At 38.4% G+C, this 22,153-nt stretch overlaps 2 protein-coding genes across 4 annotated transcripts; both read left to right on the top strand.

The window, feature by feature from the left end:
* Positions 1–1,260: 1,260 nt before the first annotated feature.
* On the top strand, positions 1,261–11,717 carry lrp10 (low density lipoprotein receptor-related protein 10). 3 transcript variants are annotated; one of them, XM_017718735.2, is made up of 10 exons: positions 1,261–1,350; positions 2,094–2,278; positions 2,687–2,719; positions 3,581–3,716; positions 4,349–4,539; positions 4,636–5,114; positions 6,045–6,469; positions 7,545–7,739; positions 8,604–8,733; positions 9,292–9,915. In XM_017718735.2, exons 2-10 carry the CDS (start codon positions 2,230–2,232, stop codon positions 9,913–9,915), a joined length of 2,262 nt encoding a protein of 753 aa, XP_017574224.1. In that variant the 5' UTR covers positions 1,261–1,350; positions 2,094–2,229. The 3 variants fall into 3 exon arrangements, with proteins under 3 accessions (XP_017574224.1, XP_017574223.1, XP_017574225.1); XM_017718734.2 differs by having other exon boundaries at positions 1,277–1,434; positions 9,292–11,717; XM_017718736.2 differs by having other exon boundaries at positions 1,277–1,434; positions 2,690–2,719.
* Positions 11,718–11,949: 232 nt separating this feature from the next.
* Positions 11,950–21,857, top strand: LOC108440047 (leishmanolysin-like peptidase 2). Its single transcript, XM_017718752.2, has 15 exons — positions 11,950–12,038; positions 12,840–13,227; positions 13,916–14,009; positions 14,293–14,344; positions 15,090–15,239; positions 15,959–16,084; positions 16,187–16,271; positions 17,105–17,247; positions 17,415–17,598; positions 18,545–18,608; positions 18,768–18,864; positions 18,991–19,098; positions 20,135–20,263; positions 20,551–20,666; positions 20,900–21,857. The coding sequence occupies exons 2-15, from the start codon at positions 12,840–12,842 to the stop codon at positions 21,129–21,131; spliced, it is 1,968 nt and encodes a 655-aa protein (XP_017574241.2). The 5' UTR covers positions 11,950–12,038; the 3' UTR covers positions 21,132–21,857.
* Positions 21,858–22,153: the final 296 nt, after the last annotated feature.

A 22,153-nucleotide genomic window follows, 5' to 3' on the forward strand; every position in this document is an offset into this window, starting at 1 on the left:
AAACAGCCTCCCTCCTTACTCAGAGCATCAGCTGAACTCTCTGGGCGTTAAATGGCAGTCTTTGACCCAAAAAACCTCCATAACAACCACCAGAACCGAGTATTGTTTCTGATTTACACTAAACGCAAAGCTGGGCTAAACTTTTGACAAAGGCTGAATCTGTTATACTATATAAAACATAAGAAACAGTTTAGAATGTAGTGCACGTGTTCATTTGAATGATTACATGGTTGAAAAACCTGAAATCGTGCTTTTTTGTGCTTTTTATTTATCGGGGCAAATAATTTCATCAGCTGAACTGAGAACTGGGAGTTCGGCAGTGATATTGTGTCGGATGGTTCGCAAATCTGCTCTTACAGTCTGCATTTTTACTACCAAAGAACGTGACTATAACTTTTAACAGTATTTTTTCCGTTTGTAACTTGTTACGAACTTATTTCGATGGTTTCAAAAGTGAAAACTAGATGGTGGTCACAGCGCCACAGCACGCTGCAGCGGCGCCCCCTAGTGACTGATATGCGGTATTACTGTATACAGTCAACGGGGATCACACAGAGAACTTGTAGAGAGGAGAATTCCTGGCCACTTCCTATTTCCCCTGTTATATCAAAACAGGACTGCCAAACACCAGAGGGCGCCAGCGAGTGATTCCTAAATGAATGGGAATAAATTGCACTCAAGGGCTAAATAACGAAAGGATTAAAAGGTTTCTAATCACTTACACAGAACGTTAATTTTAGAAAATTGAAGGATGTATTTCACAAAAAACAAAGCAAGAAAAAAAAACAAAGAAATCCTACCTTATATTTCCTTTTTCTACAGCAAACGGGTTTTGGGCAGCAGGAGGCGGGCATTACTGGTAGAGCGTGCTGATTGATTGGCGAGAGGAGCAGCTCATTGGCTGTTCGCGCTCACTGACGTCATGAACACGCATGAGGTGGTGTTTTAAACTCCTATAACTCGAGTTTAAAAACTCTGAAAAATATAACAGCGGTGTTAAAATGTTTTATGTCGTTCCGTGTTCAGGAAATTATTGTTTTCGTTTGCATTAAAATGTTTAAGCATTTATAAACTATGATTTTGCTCAAATGCTCCATATCAACCCATTCATTTTTGGACTCACTCGGGAGCGCCCTCTAGCGTCTGAGGAAACCCGGAGACGCTGCAGAGCGGTAATTCTCCTCTACAAGTTCTCCGCGGGGATCACGCATGAAAACGTCACCGATTGGTTGCTCAGTTACGCGATGACGTCGCCAGGACGTTCGTGGGCGGCCGCTCGATCTCTATCGGACCGACGCGGAAGTGGCGGAGAGTGAATGTCAACAACAGAAAAAGAAATACGAAGAAAAGGTACGAAAGCTGGCCTGTTTCCATTCACGACACGCGAAGACGAAACTGTAGTTGATGTGGTCGATGGATGAAGAAAAATCTGGGGTACGGTTGTGCTGTCGTTGAAGGAAAAAGTGAAAAAAGAGATTTAACCAGCTGCTCGCTAGCGTTAGCTTAGTTTAGCTCTAAACAAAGTCCGAGAAGCGGAGACAGACCGGAGCTTTACGAGGGACATAAGCAGGCTGTCAGTGGAGCTCACAGAGAGAATAACTCCAAATGTGTCGTACAATGTGTTTGATATGTGTCGAAATGCCTCCGTTTGACGGTGAGTGTTGGTGCGGTTTATAATCGAAACCAAACGCGAGTCTGCGTCACTGCTGGGCTGAGAAGAAGAACGAGACGGGAAACTGGTCTCGGCTGTGTTCATACGGTGCACTTCCTAAACATTCATATACATTTTCTATGTTCTTGTTTTGTCCTGTTGTAGACCCGCTTTACAGATCTGTGAGCTTTATATGGTGTCATTAACTTGGCCCAAACAGTTCAGCAAGTAACGTTAACGTTAATTTTGTTTCTGTCTGCTCGTTTTGTTTGTTGTAGTTGTTTAGTTACTTGAGCCTAAAGTCGAGCCGTTTATCCAGTGAACAGCCCTCACTTAAGTTTTCCTCTTGCACCCAAAACTCCTGCTTTGTGAAATTTCTAAAAAATACCCTCTGTTGCTGTCTTTTTTCTATGTTTTAGTATTATGTGTTTCTCATCCACAGCAAGAAGCTTTTGCCGCGATGACATCCGCTGCTGTGGAAAACTAACCGATTTCTCTACGTTATTTTTTACAATGGAGCTGGACTCGCTTTTAATTTGCTTCACACAATAACATTGTGGGTTTTTGTACGAAACAGCATGGCTGCCTCTCGCAGCCTTCGCGTCTTCAGTATTTTATTTTTGGCAGGTGAGTTGCTTGTTAGCTACAAGTGAAAATATTTCCTTTACGTAAATAACTAACTACATAAAAGTGCTTTTAAGTTGCAGATTATATTCTGGAAGTGTGGAGTTTATGAAAGTGCTGTGTATGATAACTGATTCCATATTGGTCGAAATGTAAAGGATAATTGATGTAGATGTAATGTAGCATAATAGAGTGCAAATGAAAGGAATGTAAGAGAGATTAAGCTTTACTTGTCTCATGAGTACGAATGGAGCTGCTGCAGCTGTCTCTCCAGTTTCTGCTGGTGTGGGATATTAGCTAAATTAGCAAATTTTTATTTATTTATTTTTTTTACTGTGCATACTTGTGTTTGTGTACTGTATACTATAAAGTGTTACCAGTGACCAAAATGTTGATTTTGTCTCTTTCCAGCAGCCTGCATCCTGGAGCGGGCCTCCAGCCTGAGTGAGTGAAAAGATTTGCAACTTAAATTTTATGCCATGCACACATTGTATTCAGTTTAGACTGTTGTTCTTTGAATTACATGTTTTATTCGTTTCAAAGTGGAAATAAGTTAACACATTCTCTACAGAGAACACACTTCTGCATATTTTATTGCACTTATGTTTACTTGGAAAATCAACAAAACATGCATGTTGACTGGTGGTATTTGGAGTTCTCCGAACAACTGTGTGGTAAAATGTATGTAAATAAATGTAAACTAGTGTTATAGTATTGTTTTGGAGATTTAAATATATTTCATGATATTATAGATGTGATAGACTTGATAGCAACATATCAATGTTGATAAAGCTTTGAAAGCCTTTGCAGTACTTGTAGAAATGTTAGGACTGTTGTTTACCAGTATCAGTTTACTCTTTTCTGATCTACAAGACTTGGTTGTTTGCTTGTGTAATCAAATTTGGGCTCTGCAGATATCCTCTTTCTAGTTCTTTTATCATATAGTTCCCGTTTCTTATGTTGGCTGACTTTTAAATGGATATGGACCATAAACTGTTCTTCAGTGTAGTTTTAACTTTGTGACATTATACTTTTATGTGTGATGTTTTCCTCAAGTATTTTTTGATAAACTTTCTTTGAGACCGTGATTATTTTCCCATGAAATAAAAAGATAAGAAAAATCTTTTATAAATACTTACATTTTATCAATTGTTATTTTGTATACAAGAAGTCAGGTAATTTAAATTGTTGTCTGTTTTATTGTAGCAATAAATTGAGTGTTATATTGTAGAACCTTTGAGACAATTCTGTTTACAGTGCTGTTTATGACTCTGTATAACCCTGTACTCCCCTTTTTTCTGGCAGTGTATTGTGGCAAATCACCAAAAATACAACAGGACAGGCAAGGAGAAATTTATAGCTCAAGCCTTCATGGCCTTCTAAGGCCAGTTAACTGCAGTTGGACAATTATCTCGGAAGTGGGCGAGCGTGTCATTCTCAGGTACTGTCCCCTCATGCTATAAATAAAGAATATAGAAACTTTTCTTTTTGTCCAAAAGGTGTGGTTTTATACCACCAGATATTTGTGAATAGGTGGAGAAAAGATGCACTGCTATACCAGTGGCTTTAAAAAAGAGACTATTCAACTTAGAAAGCTGGTCAAAATCCAGTTTCTCAGAAGCAAGTCAAAGATTCTGTTTCAACTATTTATAGTCAGTGTGTGACAAGAGATGTGGGGAAACATCCTGTCTGCAGACACTTAAAAAGCCCAGAAGTAGTCTGTTTATTTAAGAGCTTTGTTTTTTTAATTTCCATGTAATCCAGGCCCTTTTAGGTCTGAACTTGAGGTATTGTATAGACATCTGGAATTAAATGGATTATCACAATCAGACACTGTAAGGCAAATTGCAGAACTACTTGAAATCGCATAGTAGCAAGTGATAGTGTTCAAGAATTCATTAAGGTACACTGAAAATTGCTACACTTTCATATATTCCTTCTACACATAGTAAAATTTCTCTATGCATAGTAAAGTATTCTACATTAAAGGGAGATTCTTGTCATGTCATGCCTTGTCTTGCTGCTGATTTCTCATCCTTGTCTTTTTTTTTTTTTTTTTTTTTTTTTTTGAAGTTTTTCTCAATTTACTGTGAAATGTGACCGGGAATGGGTAATCGTGGCACCGCTTAATGGCACACCCATCTCACTCTGTGGTAACCAGCTGCCTAAGCCAATCGAGTTGTATGGAGGAAACATCACAGTAACGCATCACTACTACCCACACTTCTACTCTGTTGCAGGATTTCGCCTGTCATACATTAAAGGTAGAAAGGACACTATGACACTATATGTCCTTTATAGTCAATCGATCAAGGCAGTTGTACAGGAATATAAAACCTCTGCCTTCTGTCTGTGTCCAGGCTCTGGTCCCTGTTACCCAGGTGAGTTTGAGTGCTACAGTGAACGCTGTCTTCCTGCATCCTGGCAGTGTAACGGCCAAGTGGAATGTCTCGGGCAAGGCGATGAGCTTGGTTCTGATGAAGAAGGCTGCGATTTTGTCAACCTCCAACCTCACTCAGACCACAACCCCTCACCCCTCCCGAGTAAAACCCCCACCAGTGTAGCCATGTACTCTGACATAGAGAAGGGCCATCTGCCACACAGAGAACCCAATGTGCCACTTCTCTCTCAAGGAGGGCCATGTGGAGGCTATCTGCAGGCGTTTTATGGCTCTTTCATCCCACCTCTGCTGACAGGAAGCCAAATGGAGTGTGTGTGGACAGTTGACCCCCAGGACCCACGGCCCCTTAAGCTGGAGCTGCAGCAGCTGGACTTGGGGTCAGCAGACACCCTTATTATCACTGACCAGCCAGACCGTGCCGGAAATGTCATTAAAATTGTGAGTGTGCAGTAACTGTGTGTGTGAACGTGTGGTGTGCATGTAGTTTGAAAAGCTGGATTATGTTTGCAAATTTCGGCATGCAATGCAGTAGGTGTACCCTTGATGTACCTACACTCATTGAGCCTATTTTCAGGTATACTAACTTTGTCGATGCATATTGTACAATAGAATGATCGGCAGCAGTGTGGCTTAGATTTTTAAACACTGCAGTGTCATTGCTGGATTTGAGATAGTCCACTAACCAAACATATCCAATCAGAAACTGACCACTAATTGAATGTTAAAGGATTACACAAATGTTATGCATAAAACAGCTAACTCTGTAATTCTTAACATACAAAGTGTATCAACTAGGGTTGGGTCAGAATGTTTACATTTTTGAATTTGAAGCTGAATTTAACACTATTAGTATAGTTTTAATGGATAAAGTGTTCAGCATCATATAGTGATTTTATTCTTTGATATTAGCTAACTAACTTGTTTTTTCAAATATGTTAAATATGTTAAAGCGTAAATATGTTGCAGCTTGATTTGTACAGTTACTTTGAGGTGAAGTTGATACTTATCATTAATCTTATTTATATTAATCTTATTAGTCTTATCTTTTTCTTAAAGGCTTTAGATTGGCACTTTTCTTTTAGTAAATTTCAAGGCAAATGTCATTTGCTATATATTTGGACTCAGAATTCAGGTTTACCATAGGGTGCTTTAACACCTGTCTTGTTTGGTGTGGACCAATCAAACCTTTTCTTTAATTTAGTCCACTTTATCAAGTTTGAGAACACTCCACCCATACGTGGGCACACAGTATGACATTGTTTTTGACATAATAATTATGTTTGGGAGATTGTAGTAATGTCTTTTTGATGCCAGTAATGTCTTTAAAATTAAAGAAACCTTTACTTTTTTTTCCTTTTTGTGTGGTAGATCACATCTACATCTAATTTAAAAACGGTGGAGGTGGAGTCCAAGACTGGTCTGCTGTCTCTAACCTATCGTGCACAAGCTGGCTCTGAGGGGCGGGGATTCAATGCTACTTATCGAATCGCTGACTACTGCCTGCCTTGGGAGGGTCTGTGTAAGGGGTCTGAGGGGGGCTGCTACACACAGAAGCAGAGGTGTGATGGTCATTGGGATTGTCCAGAGACTGGTCGGGATGAGGACGGGTGTGGAGGGTGCCCGGCTGGCCACTTCCCCTGTGGGCCAGTGCAGAGGGCAGGTCATGTAATTGGCCGGCCTTTGTGTTACATCGCTACTGAGAGGTGCAACTACCAGCTGAGCTGTGCTGATGGCAGCGATGAGCGGGAATGCACTGTCTGCCAACCAGGAACCTTCCACTGCGACAGCGACAGGTAAGTGTAGGAGTACGCACTGTGGTGTTATTGCAGTTCTAGTGCATGTTTTAAGTTTATTACAAACGCATTGTGTTGTGAGAGGGACTTTAAAAAAGGTGTAGGTGTATTAACAAATATACCAAATAATTAAAATACATGAAGGTGAAATCAGTCTAAATAAATACCCTTGAGGTGTTATTACAGAAACAGATATATAGCAACTGTCAAACAACAAGGACACGCTAAATTAAATTTGGCATTAAATGTGTTTATGTGCATCCCAGTGGTTTGATATTGATATATGCTCGCTAGTCTATCTAAGATATGCTCATGGAGACGGCACAGTTTGATTATCATAATCTAATTAACATCATAATGCATCTAGACCAAGCCTGGTTTAAAACATGCCGAGACTGGCCAGACTGTTTGAGAGATTTAAACAGTTTTGCTCCAGAAACGTCTGGAATATTTCTGGCATTTTACAGCCTTTTCTGTAGTATCGCACATGTGAAGATAACTTTTGATGCCAAAACTCCAAAGGGCTGTACCTTCACAGGAAGGAAGGGAGATGTTTTGTCAAATGGAAATAATAAAAGAAGGAAAAAAGGAACACATTTATTCAACCAGCAGGAAACCTGTGGATAAATGCGTAGGTGCATTTGAAGGGAACATTTAATACTGTAAAGTCAAGCTATGCTATTATGCATTTAACGGGTCCATAAAAGGACTTCTCTTTTATACAGCTTATGTAAATGTTCTGATTCTTCCCAGTTTTTAGAAGGTTAGTTATTTAATGTAGTTGATGATATGAAGCACCAAAATTTACTTGATTACTAATAATGCCCACTTACGGAGAATCTTCAGCCTGCTAAATGTGAGTCTGTGATTGTCCAAATTATGAGCTTGGTGCATTGCATGTAAAATCATTACATTTAGACATTTTGTTTATTATGATGTATGTACATGTTTAATGACCTGATCTGTTTGGTGTTTGAATTTCAAAGGGCACTGGAGAAATTGAGGTTGTAATATTATGAATTATGGTGCATCAGAGGAAGTGTATGAATGTAAAATATGTTGACTCCCTGTGCAGATGCGTATTTGAAAGTTGGCGCTGTGACGGACAAGTGGACTGTAAGGATGGCACTGATGAGATGAATTGCACCATGACTCTGCCTCGAAAGGTCATCACTGCTGCAACTGTGGGTAGTCTGGTGTGTGGACTGCTGCTGGTCATTGCTATGGGTTGCACCTGCAAGCTGTACTCACTTCGCACTCGTGAATACAGGTACATTTAAGATGTGTGTGTTGTTTTTTTTTTTTTTTTTTTTCCTTTCCTCTCCTCAGGCATTTACTTTAAATAAAGGTTAGAGTTTTTGTTATTATTTTAGTGATAGATCAAAAGGGTAGGTAATAACAATATTTTTTTCTTACAACTTGTTTTGCTCATGTTTACCAGGGTGGCAGTCTTTGTCGAGGGCACTGTATGTGGACCTCAGTTGTGGAGGAAAAAAATATAAATGAAAGAGTGTTCCATCACAGCAGCTGTTCAACTGGCTAATGTCCATAGGAAGCATGACTATTCATAATTAGATATCAATAAATATTAGGGGTGTACCTAGCATGAATTTTTATGGCCGGTTCTGATTTCTTTACCAAAATGAATGACTTTTTTTGTGGGCTAAATAAACACGTTATGTACTTCATATTAGACAAGTTGCAATATAAATATCATTACTTGCTCTTTAATCACCAAACTGGCATTAAATTTGTAAATGAAAAATTGCACACAATGAGTCACAAGGAGAATTTATGCGTGTGCTACAGTATTGTGGTACTGGTGTTGCAGCATCATTCAAATACCAGTTGAGGGAATATCTTTTGAAAATATGCTGTTCTATCCCTCCAGTACAGTTTCAGAGATCTGTTCTGGCAGATTGTTGTGGCCCAACACCTTATTAAGACACTTACTGTTGGTTTTTCCTTTTAATTTGTCAGTCATCTGAAATTTTTCTCAATTTTTTTTTTTTTTTGTTGTTGTTGATTTAAATTATCCTTGTAGGCCACAGTATTAGATAGTGCTTCACTGACATGTATCTGATGTTCTTGCTCATTTTGATGACTGTGTATGATCTCTTCTGTTTTGCTTTAGTTTGTTTGCCCCAATTAGCCGCCAAGAGGCAGAGTTTATCCAGCAACAGGCCCCGCCTTCCTATGGCCAGCTGATTGCTCAGGGAATAATTCCTCCAGTAGACGACTTCCCCACTGAGAATCCCAATGAGGTGAAGAAAAAAAAATATTCAGGCTTAACAGATACAGATTTTAATTTGGACAGTTCTATCCACTTTTCCTGGTTGTTTTATGCATGGCTGTAGTTAACATAAAAGATTGTAGAGAATTTCCTAACAGTACAGTAATACTGTTAATGTTTTATTCACATGCTCAATTTCATTATTTAGACATCTTAATAGTCCAGTAGCTCACACATGGTTCAGAAAAATGCCACAAAATAGTTAATCCCTTCCTGCTGATTCAAAGTGGCCATGCTCCGGCTGTATCAGGTTTGGCTTTGGCTGCATCTGTAGATGCATGGCATTCTTTTAGGAAGAATGAGTCTATTATTAATCCTGAGACATAGCAAAGACAGTCGCAAAAGTTCTGACAGTGAGCTACAGTGAGGCACAATAGCATTTAAATTCTTACTCCTTTATTAGTTTAACTATGAGAGATTAACTATGCACAGTAGTCCACTTTGGTTATTAAATGAACATTTAAGTAATTTGGTGTAGCTCTTTAGTGTTTGATTACACTTTCTTTTTTTTCTCCCCACCCTCTCTCAGCCCACCACTCTTTCTCTGAGAGGACTGCTTCAGCTCCTCAGACAGGACAATATCTCCTCCCCTCGGCGACGGCGCAGGCCGCGTTTTGTCCGCCGTGCAATGCGTCGCTTGCGGCGGTGGGGCATCATTCCTAGGCCTGCATCCAGGTCCACGCAGACCACAAGTTCTACTTCTCAACAGACAGAAGCTGCTCCTAATAGCCAAGAGTCTAATCAGTCAGGCTCTGGAGGCTCCTCCTTGGCCAGGGAAGTGGCAAATCAGCCCTTGACTCAAAAAGTGCCCCCCCAACCGACAGAGCAGCAACAGCAAGCAGAGGCTCAGGCTGCGCCTCCCCCTCCTCCTCCTCCTCCTCCACCTCCACCTCCTCCCTCCAGCCAGCCTGCCGATGCTTCAGAAACACCACACGCCATTCCTGTTGCCATTCCACCCAGCAGTCCCTCACTGGCCTCTCTCTTCCATTCACTGGGGCTGAGTATCTCTCTTTTCAGACCCTCATCCTCCTCTACTGCTCGTCCTCTTTCGGCCTCCCCCTCCTTTTCCTCCTCTTCTTCAGATGACGAGGTGCTGCTGATCCCTCTAACTGATGACACAATCTCTGAGGATGATGTGCCCATGCTGACCTGAGCTACCGCTGCTGCTTTCTCCATTGCTCTGTTGCCTTTCTGGTTTTTGTTTCCTCTTGCAAACTTTTAGTTTTTCACCACTAAATTATGATCTGGGCAGCACATAAGCAGCATCTTAGTTGTAGTCTGTGCTGTCAAGGTGCCTTAACTCAAATGAGTTTCTTTGCCTGTCATAAGATTATGGAGTATTGAGACTTGAGTATGTATGTGGATCTATGTTTGTATGTTGGATGTGCACTTACTCAGAGATTGTGTGATGGAGGACAACTTTGCACAGAGAATCTTCCCTAGCCTCTCTTAATGAAATTGTATTGTCTTAGCCTTTGCTAAATATACTGCACCACATATGCAGTCTGGCATCGTAGGTTTTATTTTCAATCGGAGCATCAAAGAGTTCCTTTTACTTACATCTCTGTATGTATATGGTACTGTGCAAAACTTGGGAGACCATTTCTCATTCATGTAATTTCCAGTCAATACGACCGTTATATATTTTTTTAGAAATATTCCTGAGAAGCTTAAATATAAAATAATCCACTTGCATAAGGAATGGGAAAGTATTGGGAAAAGAAGTAGAAAAACAGGAGTTTCAAAAAGTGGAGTTCAAAAAGTGATTAAAAAATGCTAAAACATACTAAAACAGTCACCATTAGATAAGCAGTACTTAAGACTTTCGTCTATGAGAGATTCTTGTACTGTGAAAAGATATGTCAGTGCTATGGGTCTGAAAGAATGGGAAACTTTCAAGCTGATACTGAGAAAAGAAAATAGACAAAAATTAGAATATTTGAAATTCAAAGAAAGATGTGGGTGTTCTCGTAGCAATGGACTGACCACCTCAGAGTCCAGAACCCAGCAGTATTGAATTTGTTTGAGTAGAAAATACAACCAACTACTGCGACTCAATGTTGGAACCGAGGAAAAAAAAAATCTGCAGATGTCTTTGGAAAACTAAAAGCAAGTCTGCAGGAAAAAATTAAAGTTGTAATAAAGACAAAGGGTGGACCAAGTAATTAAAATGTAATAATATATTTAGCTGCTGAAGCTTCTGTGTAAATTTATTTTCCTGTTGTTGAAAAATGAATGACTAGCACTTGAAGGCCTTTTTGACTGGAAAGTAAGTAAATGAGGTGATCTCTGACTTTTCACAGTGCTGTAGGTGTGTATGTACCTCATACTGCTATATGTTTAGCTGTGTGTATTCCTCAGAAGTGCCTTTGAATGAGCTTCCTGTAGATCACTAGACACGATGTGACTGTATGTACTTGCACATAAAAACACGTGCACAAAAGTTTACACATTGATTTTTGTATTCACCCTGGTTGTGTCTACGGTAGTGCATGGCAATTGTGGCAATAATTTTGAAGTGTGTAAGATTGTGTGGGCACCTGTTAGAGTGTGTGTATGTTTGTGCGTGAATGCAGTCACTCAGACAATCCCTCTTGGTGCCTGAGGCAATTGTATGCACCACCAAGCCGAACAACATCACGGTTGCTCTGATGATACCTTTTCATTTAGATTCAGCTTTTGGCTCAGTGGTCAATGAATGAAACATATTAGTGCCATAAATATGATCATATGATCTCGTCTGCTCTTATGGATAACTTCTGTTTCCTCTGTCAATATTGTTTTATTACTGAATGTATTTTTCGAAATGCCTAGTAATGTGTTTCTGGTCAGTGTTGATTGCAATAGAAAGCTTTGGTTTGGAAAGGAAACTTAAGTGATTTTATTAGGACGTTTCACTGTATATATGCTAAAGGAACTAGAAAATTCACAATGAATAAATGATTTGCACTTTTACCATGAGTGAGTGTTTCATCATTATTATCCTTAAATTGCATTCAAGTTTTGAGCCTTTTCATTTCCTCCATAGTGGTGGAAGGCGTGTTAAGTTGGAGAGGAAGTGCTGGCAGGTCAGTACAACTGAAACTAGTAAAGAGGTGCTACATGCAGGACTATAAAGACTTATTAGCACATCAAAGCCTTCATTGTCCTTGTCACTGTTTCATCATGACAGGAGTCATCCCAGCACTCTATAAGTTCTATCCAATTCTATAGAGAGGAAAAAGAGGCAATGTTGCCATAAGGCTGTTTCTAAGGAGTCCTGAATGCCAGGTACGGGTGAGTACAACTTGATCCCAAGATTGTTCATGCATACTTTTTTTAAAAAATGTACTTCAATCTTAGTTAACTGATTATCTGACCACTTTGCAGTCTATATTAAAGAAAAGGGAAGTATCAATTGTGGGAAGTAGTTTCACTCTACTAGCATGTGGAAAACATGCTAAATGTTGTGGCTTTGCTTGATAGTCTGGTTTGTCTTTAAATATCGATGACTTTACATGATTATTTTGTGTAAGTAGTTGAAATACATAACAGAATATATCAATTCAGGATGTGCACAGCTATGAAAATACCAATAAGTGCAAAAAATCAATAAGAACAATAGTTTTGTAGTAACGTCTCAGATGGAATAAAACTGGGTCATAAGTCAATATTAAACATTATAAAAATGGAAATCTAAAAATAATAGTAATAGTAATAGAAAGTAGGGCAACACCTGAAATATTTAAATTATCACATCAATTAATGTATCAATGTAGTGGTGTGGTAGAAGGCATATATTAAAAAAGCACTTTAAAATAATTAAAATAACCTAGTATAATTACAGTTTCAAGTTTTTAAACATTGTTGCATGACACACATTAATGTGCATAAATAAGATGTGAAAGCTGTTTTTACTGACTAATGTGAAAAAGTGGGCACCATGTAGCTACATGATCTATGAAAATGCAAATACTCATTTAATCAGTATTACGTGATTTGGATCAGGATCGGAGGAAGAAACTCTAGCAAAGCTGTCCAGTCACTGTCCCTGTTTGTGGCTAACTTAACCAGCCATACATTGTGTGATGTTTTCAGATGAAGGCTGTTCAAAACCACATTTCTTTACTGCTGCTGTTGTGGCTTCTTTGTGTTTCGGGAAAGTGCATCTCTGATGTGGTGCAGAGTTCTGTCAGAGTGGTGTCTCCACCCACCTCTCAGCCCAGCTCGTCTCACTGGTCCTTCAATGAAGCTGAAATCAAACACAAAGTGTCCAACATTGCTGAGGAAGATGATGAACATCCTCAGTCTCACAGATCTAAGAGAATGAACAGGGGTCAGACTGAAGCCGCAGCTGTTCGACCACAGCCAATTAGAATCAACACATGGACTCCTAGACAGAGCCCCGTCCTCTCAGACTGGAAGAGAGAGAGAGTGGAAGCAGCAGTTAGTGAAGCTGTCAGCACTGTGTCCAACTTACTCTCAGGTAATTCATTGTTTCTGTTATGTCAACATGCTTACATATAGTCATCTATTCAGTCTATAGCAGTTTAGCCCCACCCATTCACACTGCACTTCTAAGCAGTGTTTTAGCTCTGAATGCTTTTTGAATGAGGCACAGTACAGGACAACCAATCAGAACAGATCTCATTTACACATAGTGTTGGTCTTAAAGGCACTGTAAGAAAAATAGACTGTTTGTTTCTAATAAAATTACAGGTTTAGTTCCTGACTTTTCACACATCAAATCACAATGTATAGTTTTTTGTTTATTTATATTTATTGCAGGCTTAGTTATTTTCTAAACAATAAAAGCTTTTGCATAGTATCGTATATTAGAACACCATTTAAATAATAAAAAGAATAACATATGAAATTATATGCTGATAAAAAGTCCTATATTTTTATTTAAACAAGGCATGAACTTCACAATTTATGTTTATCCTAGCGTTAAGGCACAACCCTGTCTTTAAGATTATTAGAAACATATATTCAATCAGGTGTGTCCAAACACTGGCACTGTACCTACCTGAGGAGCCAGTTGATTATTGTCCACTTCTGTTATTAACAACGTTTCTATGTATCATTGTAATGGAAATTATAATGTTAAGATGGGGATTAAACTGTACAATTGCACTTATAGTTACATTCACTGCTGTGTTATGTGTCCAAAGTAATGAGGGTCACTGGCAGGCTGCTGCTGAACAGAGACATCAACAAGTACTGCAGATTCATCTGGAGGAACAGCAGCAGTGCTAACTACAACAGGTCTGCTTCATTTCCCTCCTCTACATAAATGCCTTTTCAGGGTTTGGTTTTACTGTTCAAGAAAACTACTCATTTAAACCTGTTTAGAATATTTTTTCTGCCTTTGATTCCATTTAAGAATGTAGTTTTTCTAATTTATAATAATATTACTTTAATTATGAACTTTCTTTTGTTCTTCTAGTATGTAAATGACAAGAATGCATGGAACTCACCCCTTTGCCCCTCACCATCATTTCATAATAACTATAATTACTCAATCGGGACTTTGTATTGCTCTCTTCAGGTGTGGTAGAGCCAACGAGAAGTACAGAACCGAGAGCTGTCTGGGTGTGACAGTACGTCAGCTTTTTATTCATACACTACAGATCAAAATGTTGGAATCATTTATTATCACATATTAATTAGCTTTATTGCTGTATTCGGAAATCACTTATACTTTGGAGATTTAAATAACTGCACACTTAAAAGACAGTTCTTCTTGCATTCTTTAGTAAAGGCAATGGTTCTATTTAGAACAATGAGGTCTATATAGAACCATTTGAATGTTTAAATGGTTCTTTGTATGGTGAAATGGTTCTTCAGACTGATGGAGAATGTCTTGTGTATTTGTTGAAAATGGTTCTATGTAGTACTAAAAGGGGTTCATCTATTGTTAAAAGCTTGACATCATAACAATAACAGAACCCTGTTCAAATATAACACATTCTCCATCAACCTGAAGAACCATTTCACCATGCAAAGAACCCTTTAAGCCTGCAAATGGCTCTATACAGAGCCCATGTTTCTAAATAGAACCATTTTCTTTACTAAAGAATCATCTTTTAAAAACCTTCTGTTTCAGCTTTTTAATAGAAGGTATTTTGTTATTGTTTCATTCAATATTCTAGTGTTAGTTTTTGTGGAAGTTATTAAATGCTAAATAAAATACTGTGTTTTTTTTTTTTGATTATTTAATTGTCTAGTTTTGATTATCAAGATTATTGTGAAGATTTGATCACCACATATCTCTTTAGAATGAAACTGTAGAGCAAATATTTGTCTACGCAGATCTTATAAGTCTTGCTTGCTGTTGATTGACAGATCCCAGATGATCACCTGAGTGGCTATGTTGTCTATCCACATCCTGACCAACCAAACCTGCAAGTGCTCAAACCAGATGGGCTGGGGGTCCCCGACACTGACTTCCTGCTCTACATGCTCACACAGAGCACTGATAAATGCAGAGCTGATGTAAGCAATGTCTCTTTGATTTAATACCCTTTGAAGTCTTATATTAATCTGAGAACAGTCCTTCCATTTGCTTACACTGATCAAGGCACATGATATTAAGACAGTAATGAAGTCAAGATTTCATGGATCATCTAAATATGATATGAAGATCTATTACAATTATTACATAATTGCCTAATCACAATTATTTTAGCCGATCACATTTATCGAGCATTTATTGCCCACAGTTGGGCAATATTGCCCATATGCAGAAAGCATATCTATTGAGAAACGTCATGCTGACAAAAATAACAAATGTTCTCACTTCTAGTGATGTCTCACCCTTAGAGGGTGGCTGTGAGTAATGTTTGTTTATGTGAGCTTGAGCTGTGTCTGTGGTCAGTTGGTGTCATATATTTAATATGTGCTATATTCAACTGAAAAAATAAAAACAAAAATTCAGTAATTTTTTATATGGTAATTGCCAGCTAAAATTTCATAAATTGAATCTAAATGTAATTAATTCAATGAATGTAAATGTAAAATGTTACACACACACATCAACAGAATACAATGAGTATAAATGTGTAATACATTTTTATATTATAAATGTGATGCACTTTTCTGCATCATTATTTTTGATTGTCTGTATCATTTTAAATGTAGATTTGTCATGAGGAAATACAGTTTGTGGTTAATTCTGGTGATTTTAACCCCGCCTATTCTCACATCTCCCCCAGTCCAGTGTGCTGGCCTACTCTGCCCACTGTCAGATGGATGCAGAGGGGCGACCTGTGGCGGGGGTCATGGTCATCTGCAGAGAGCCACTGGCCATGAAGGAGTTCAGTCATCAGCACGTGGTGCAGGTGAGTGTGCTTTGAAATGAAATGAAATTGAAGAAAATGAAGAAAATAAGAACATGCCTGTATTGGTGTGAGAGTTTTTCTTTTATCTTTGCTGTTTGATAGACGGTGATCCATGAGCTGTTCCACATGCTGGGTTTCAGTAGAGAACTTTTCAGCACATGGAGAGACTGTTTCCTCACCTCTCAGAGTCAGTGAGACTTCTAAAGACTTTTTTGTAACAGAGAGACATTTATAGGTGAATATTGAGTTTATGTTAGCCCTTAATATTTTAATCCAGTGTATGTATTATGGTGTATGAGGGTATGTGGGGTACAGCCTAACATAATATAGCAATGTCATATGTGAATTTTGACAGCAATCAGACATATTTCTCAAGATTCACCATAAGGACTGTTTTTGTAACAGGAAAGTATTTTACGTAATTATTGTATTGTGTTGATGATTGATTATTTTAATCAGGCTCTTGGGTGCTGTAATATAGCACTCACTTAAAATGAGAGCCAGGTATGCTGAAGTAGAGCATCCACTTGGTGCTGGTAGTTTTAACACAGTGTTACAGTCCATACACCCTCAAATTTGTGAGAAATGTATTACTGAGAAATGTAGCCTAAGCAAAATACCCTTACCAAACACCTCCTTTATTACCCCCACTTACCATAAAGGTGAACTTTGTCACACACTGTAGTCCATCTGTTTCTCTGCATGTTTTGTTACCCCCCCCCCCCACCCCCCACCCCTCAGGACCACCACAGAGCAGGTATAATTTGGGTGGTGTTTCATTCTCAGCACTGAAGTAACACTGATGTGGTGGTGGTGTGTTGGTGTGTGTTGTGCTGGTATGAGTGGATGAGACACAGCAGTGCTGCTGGAGTTTTCAAACACTGTGTCCACTCACTGTCCACTCTATTCGACACATCTTTCTTGATCATCCAAGTTGTAGATGTAAAGGCAATAGCTCATCTACTGCTGCGTGTGTTATAGCTTGTCTTGGTAATGATGTGTTGTTGTTGTGTGTATTAGCAGTGGGCTACTGCTCTCATGGTCATGTGACTAACACAGATGCAACAGGACAGATGAGGCTTTACTCTCCTAGTGTGATAAAAGCTCTACATGCACACCTCAACTCTAAACACACTGAACTGGGAGCTCCGCTGGAGAACCAGGTAAACACACACACACACACACACACACACACACACACACACAGGAATGACAGTAATATACTGAATAAGATATACTGTAAACATAGTAATGTTATTAGTAGTGTATATATACTTATCAATTTTCAAGAACTTCTAACTGACTTTCACTCATAATCACCCCTCACAAGGATGCTGGTGTTGGTGGTCTTTCTTCTCACTGGGAGGCTCGGGTTCTGCAAGGTTCTATCATGACGGCTGCACTGGCAGAACCCTCTCTGGTCCGGATTGACCTGGTCACTCTCTCTGCCCTGCAGGACACAGGATGGTACTCAGTCAACCTCAGCCAAGCCCAGAGCCTGGTGTGGGGAGAGGGTAAGACATTGACTACTGAGGTTATGGGCATCTGAGAAAATTTCATGTTAAACTATTTATCTGACAGTAGGCATTTATTAAAAAAAGATAATAAAATAAGTAAAAAAATACTAATAAATATTACATTTTACAGTGTTTTAGCTTTATCTTTCTCTTATGCTCTGAGTGTGGTAGATGTTTTGAGTCTGTACTCAGGATTTAGAATGAAGCAGTTACAGTGGGGGTAAAGTTCAACATGACAGCTTTAACATAAGTTCTTCCAAAATAGATGTAATTTGCAGCCAAGTACAAAACATAATGTGCTCAAAAAATAAGTAGTTGTATGAACCTAAATCAATTATGCCACACATTTCCATTCAATCAAACAATGTAGAGTTTACAGGAGAGCCTGGATAAAATTAAAACAAGTTTGGTGTATAAGAACTTTTTTACACCAACATAAATTTTAGCTGTTTATCTCATTGCAATTTATTTTCAGTGGAATGGAATTCTCTTTGGCATAAACAGTTTTCATTTATTGAAATGCATTTTCATTATTTTTTCATTTCATTTTTCATTTCATTTTCCATAAACTGGTTGCTTAAGTGCTTAAGGGCAGCCAAATAATGTATTTATTGTTGACATATTCCCAGTTTGTAAGTCCAGTAACCCTATTGGTTCATTTTTTGGGTGCACTTTTATAAAGATTATGTTCATCTACTTATGAGCTCCTGAAAGGTAGGCACAATGTATAAATGGAGCTTGTATGATTCAGCCAATATAAGAATAAAAACCCTGAATTTCAAGATGACATTCTGCATACTGCATTAACACTGCTTAATTCAAAATCCAATGTGCTGGAGTACAGAGTCAAAACAAACAAACAAACAAACAAAATATATACATTATGTGTGCACTGAACATCAGTGCATATAGAATGGAGTATTTGTGTGCGCTTTGTTTATAGGTGAAGGTGCTCTGTTTGGATCTCTTTCCACCTGCAAGTTCTCATCTTTCTTCTGTACTGGCAGGTAATTAGCCTTCTTCCATAATTTACATTGATTTGTCTCAGTTACTGTGTGAGTTCAAGGAGAAGCTCCAAATGGGATGCTTTTACTCTGTTAGGAGTTCTGTACTACTGGTTATAGTTTGTGACTGAACTCATATTTAAGGCCTGCATATTTCTTCAGTGGACTGGGCTGCCATTACCTTCATCTCCACAAGGGGGAGTGCCAGAGTGATGAGTATTTAGAGGGTTGTCGCATTTATAAACCTTTGGCCAATGGGGTAAGTGTTCAGAGCCTTTCTCCTCTCTGACTCTTTAGAGCACACCTTCTTTTCCTATCAGCCTTGGCCTGTTTGGTCTCATATTCACAGCTCCTCAATGCTGTATTTGTTTCCTCTCCATTACAGAGTGAGTGTTGGAAAGAAGAGAATGAAAGAGGGAATGGAGCAGAGGAGTGGCGTGGAGAGATCTATCGCTCAGAAAGCCGCTGTTTTCTCTCCAGCCTCATTAGAGAGGTACCAAACATCCTTTGTGCAATTAGACTCTTTATATATAACAAAGTCCTAAATGGTTCTTGGCTTGCTATGAGAAATTCAATTGGTATAGAACCTTTACATTATCTGCCCTGCGATGGACTGGAGACCTGTCCGGTGTATCCTGCCTTCCGCCCGATGATCACTGGGATAGGCTCCAGTACGCCCGCCCGATCCTGATGGAGAAGCAGCTTAGAAAATGGATGGATGGATGGACCTTTACATTATATAGAGATTCTTTAAAATTAAATAAAGTTTTTTGTATTCACACATCTCATTTACAAAAATAGTTCTTTATAGATCAAAACAGCATTGCCCTATTTGTTTTATTTTTCTCTTTCACTCTAAATCTTTTAAAATAATACAATACAGCAAAATCACCAGTGTTTTTTCATTTTGTGATTTTTACTTCCCACAGAACTGAAATAAATGCTTTAGAAGTTAATGAAGAATTCCACAAATTTTCTTAATTTTTGCATAATAAGGTCATTAAGGTGTTAACAAAGTAAGTCAGAGTGATTTTAATGTGAATTGTTCATGGTGTCCTTGACAGAAACTAGATGGGAAGCATTTAATGCCACTAAAAGCCAAATCACACAAACTTATTACATGAATTTGTGAGGAATATATGCCTTAAAGAGGTTTTTGCTAGGTGTTGAAAGACAAAATAGTCCCCAAAGAACACTTCTTTTTTCAGATTTGCCATTATTTAGACCCTTGCAGCGATACATATATAAGAACTCAGAAGGGGTGTAGGTTCACAGGTAGTTTTGAACAACAACAACAAAAAAAAGATTATATTTGTGTTGCAAATATTGCAACTCCTGGTTCCTATCACCACCATTGTAAAGAAATCTGATCTGATAAGTTTCTTTGCAATGAACCATTTCATATAATTTGATTTATGCTGTAATTTTGAAAAGGTCAGCAATGAGAATTTTGCTGTGTACTTTTTATTTCAAGACATTAAGGGAAAATCAATTTCTCATGATTTGGGCCCTTTAATTCTGTTTTATAGGATCATTCCTTCCTCAGTGTATCTGTGGCAGGCTGCTGTTACAGGCACAGGTGCACTGGGAGGAACATGTATCAGATCCAGGTGGAGGGCTCTGATTGGCTCAACTGTCCTGCAGGTGAGAGTATTGAGGTAAGTTAAACAAACTCTCTGTTTTCTAGTCATTTGTTTGAAGCTCAGTTCAGCTCTGGTCGTCAAGGAATGGGACAGCCAAAATGTTAATTAGACTAGAAGCTAGCAGGAGACAGTTGTGTAGAGTGTTCGCTGGCCCTGTGAGCTTTCAGACAATTTATTCAAGCTGTTTTAACATTATTAATTATTACATTACTAATTATTATCAAACTGCTGCTTGTGATCCTTATGACATTGCTGAATTTGTGGGGTGTTATTGTTTTTTAATCTTTGGGTTATCTCTGTAGGTGGCTGGTTATCGGGGTGTAGTTTACTGTCCAGACAAGAGATTATGTCATTACCATGATGTCATTCCTCCAGTCTCTTCTCACATACTTTCTGCTGCATCCACATCCAGTGAGAGGTCAGTAAATTACAAAGAAAGAGAAAATTATGTTGTCCTTTCATCTTGCTTGTTTCTTGCTATATTTCATAATGTTATACATTTTACAAGAATACACTAATAAACAGTTCATCATGTTTGAGGTTTTGAATAAAAAGATGAATTCAAACTTTTAACTTTTAAAAGTAGCCATAATTAATGAGCTCTGCTTTAACATAAACATTAAACTGCATATCTTCATTTCTCTCCTACAGAGAGCACACTCAACTGACTTCTCCATCCAGCATGAACTTTGACCCTGCTCTTAACTTCTCCACCTCCACATCAACATTCAGGACGCTGACGATTGTGCCATCTGTTTTGAGCACAACTGCTGTTCTGTTTTTGTTGGCTGTTCTCATTGTCGCCTCCATAAAGTGCTCAGTCAGTGTAAGAGTGCATGCACTAACAGAAGCTCCTCAAGTGTTACAGGTACAGACAACATAAAGCTTCTTACAGGATGAAGTCCACCAGTTTTTCTGCAGAACTGAATCTATAACATGTAAATAAAGTAATTCAGAGTGGTTTGATGTGAAATTTTTATAGCGGTGGTGGAAGGAACCGAACATCAGAAGAGTTAAATGTCCATATAGGCTACTTCACAAGAGTTTACTACACAAAATGGTCATATAAACATTGCCTTAAGCCTAAACATTGAAACATGATAGTTTTGAGGTGCAATTTTAGACCCCTACTTTAAAGGATTTCTCTATGATCTCATACCAAACCACTCTGAATGACTTTGTTTAGACCTCAATGTTTAAATTATATCAGGGTTGCTATGAAAGGGTTTGCACATCCATAACAGTGTGTGTCATGGTGATTTAAATTTGCATGGCAAGTTTGCGCATCTCAGTTGTTTTCTGTCATCAGATAGGATGAGCTGTTTGCTGTATTAGATATGTTTGATTTTACACACCTGTTAGCAATGGGTGTGGCTTAAACACCTGATTGGGATGAGTGCTCACGTACATACGTACATCGGACTATCAGATGGTTTTTACATGGACAACCACTCATAGAAATGTCTACAGTTACATTTACATTTTCTCTTGAGTGTAGGGCTGAAAGATTGTTTTATATCAAAATCGCAAAATTTGAAAGGGCAATTTTCAAATCAATAAGATGCATGATGTATTTTAATAAATATGTTACTGCTTTTTCCCTTTTTTATTTAGTAGCCATATTTTGGTGGAGATGGAAGGGTACAAGGCTGACTTTTAATGGTGTATGGTACCATATGCAGCTTGTCTTGGACAGTGCTTCATCATTTGTATTTGAGTAATCTACCCAAAAATCCAAAATCCCAAACCAAAAAATAGACTTAATGAACAGTAATAAATGTAAATTATGCAGAGTCTTTTAGCCATTCTAAACTACTTTGTTGGTAAGAGAAAACCTACAAAAGCGTATATAATAATCTAACCATGGAATGTGTGTAGTATAATGTAAACCCTGTTCCTTATACT

The sequence above is a fragment of the Pygocentrus nattereri genome, chromosome 2, assembly GCF_015220715.1.
Source record: "Pygocentrus nattereri isolate fPygNat1 chromosome 2, fPygNat1.pri, whole genome shotgun sequence".
NCBI classification, from domain to species: domain Eukaryota; kingdom Metazoa; phylum Chordata; class Actinopteri; order Characiformes; family Serrasalmidae; genus Pygocentrus; species Pygocentrus nattereri.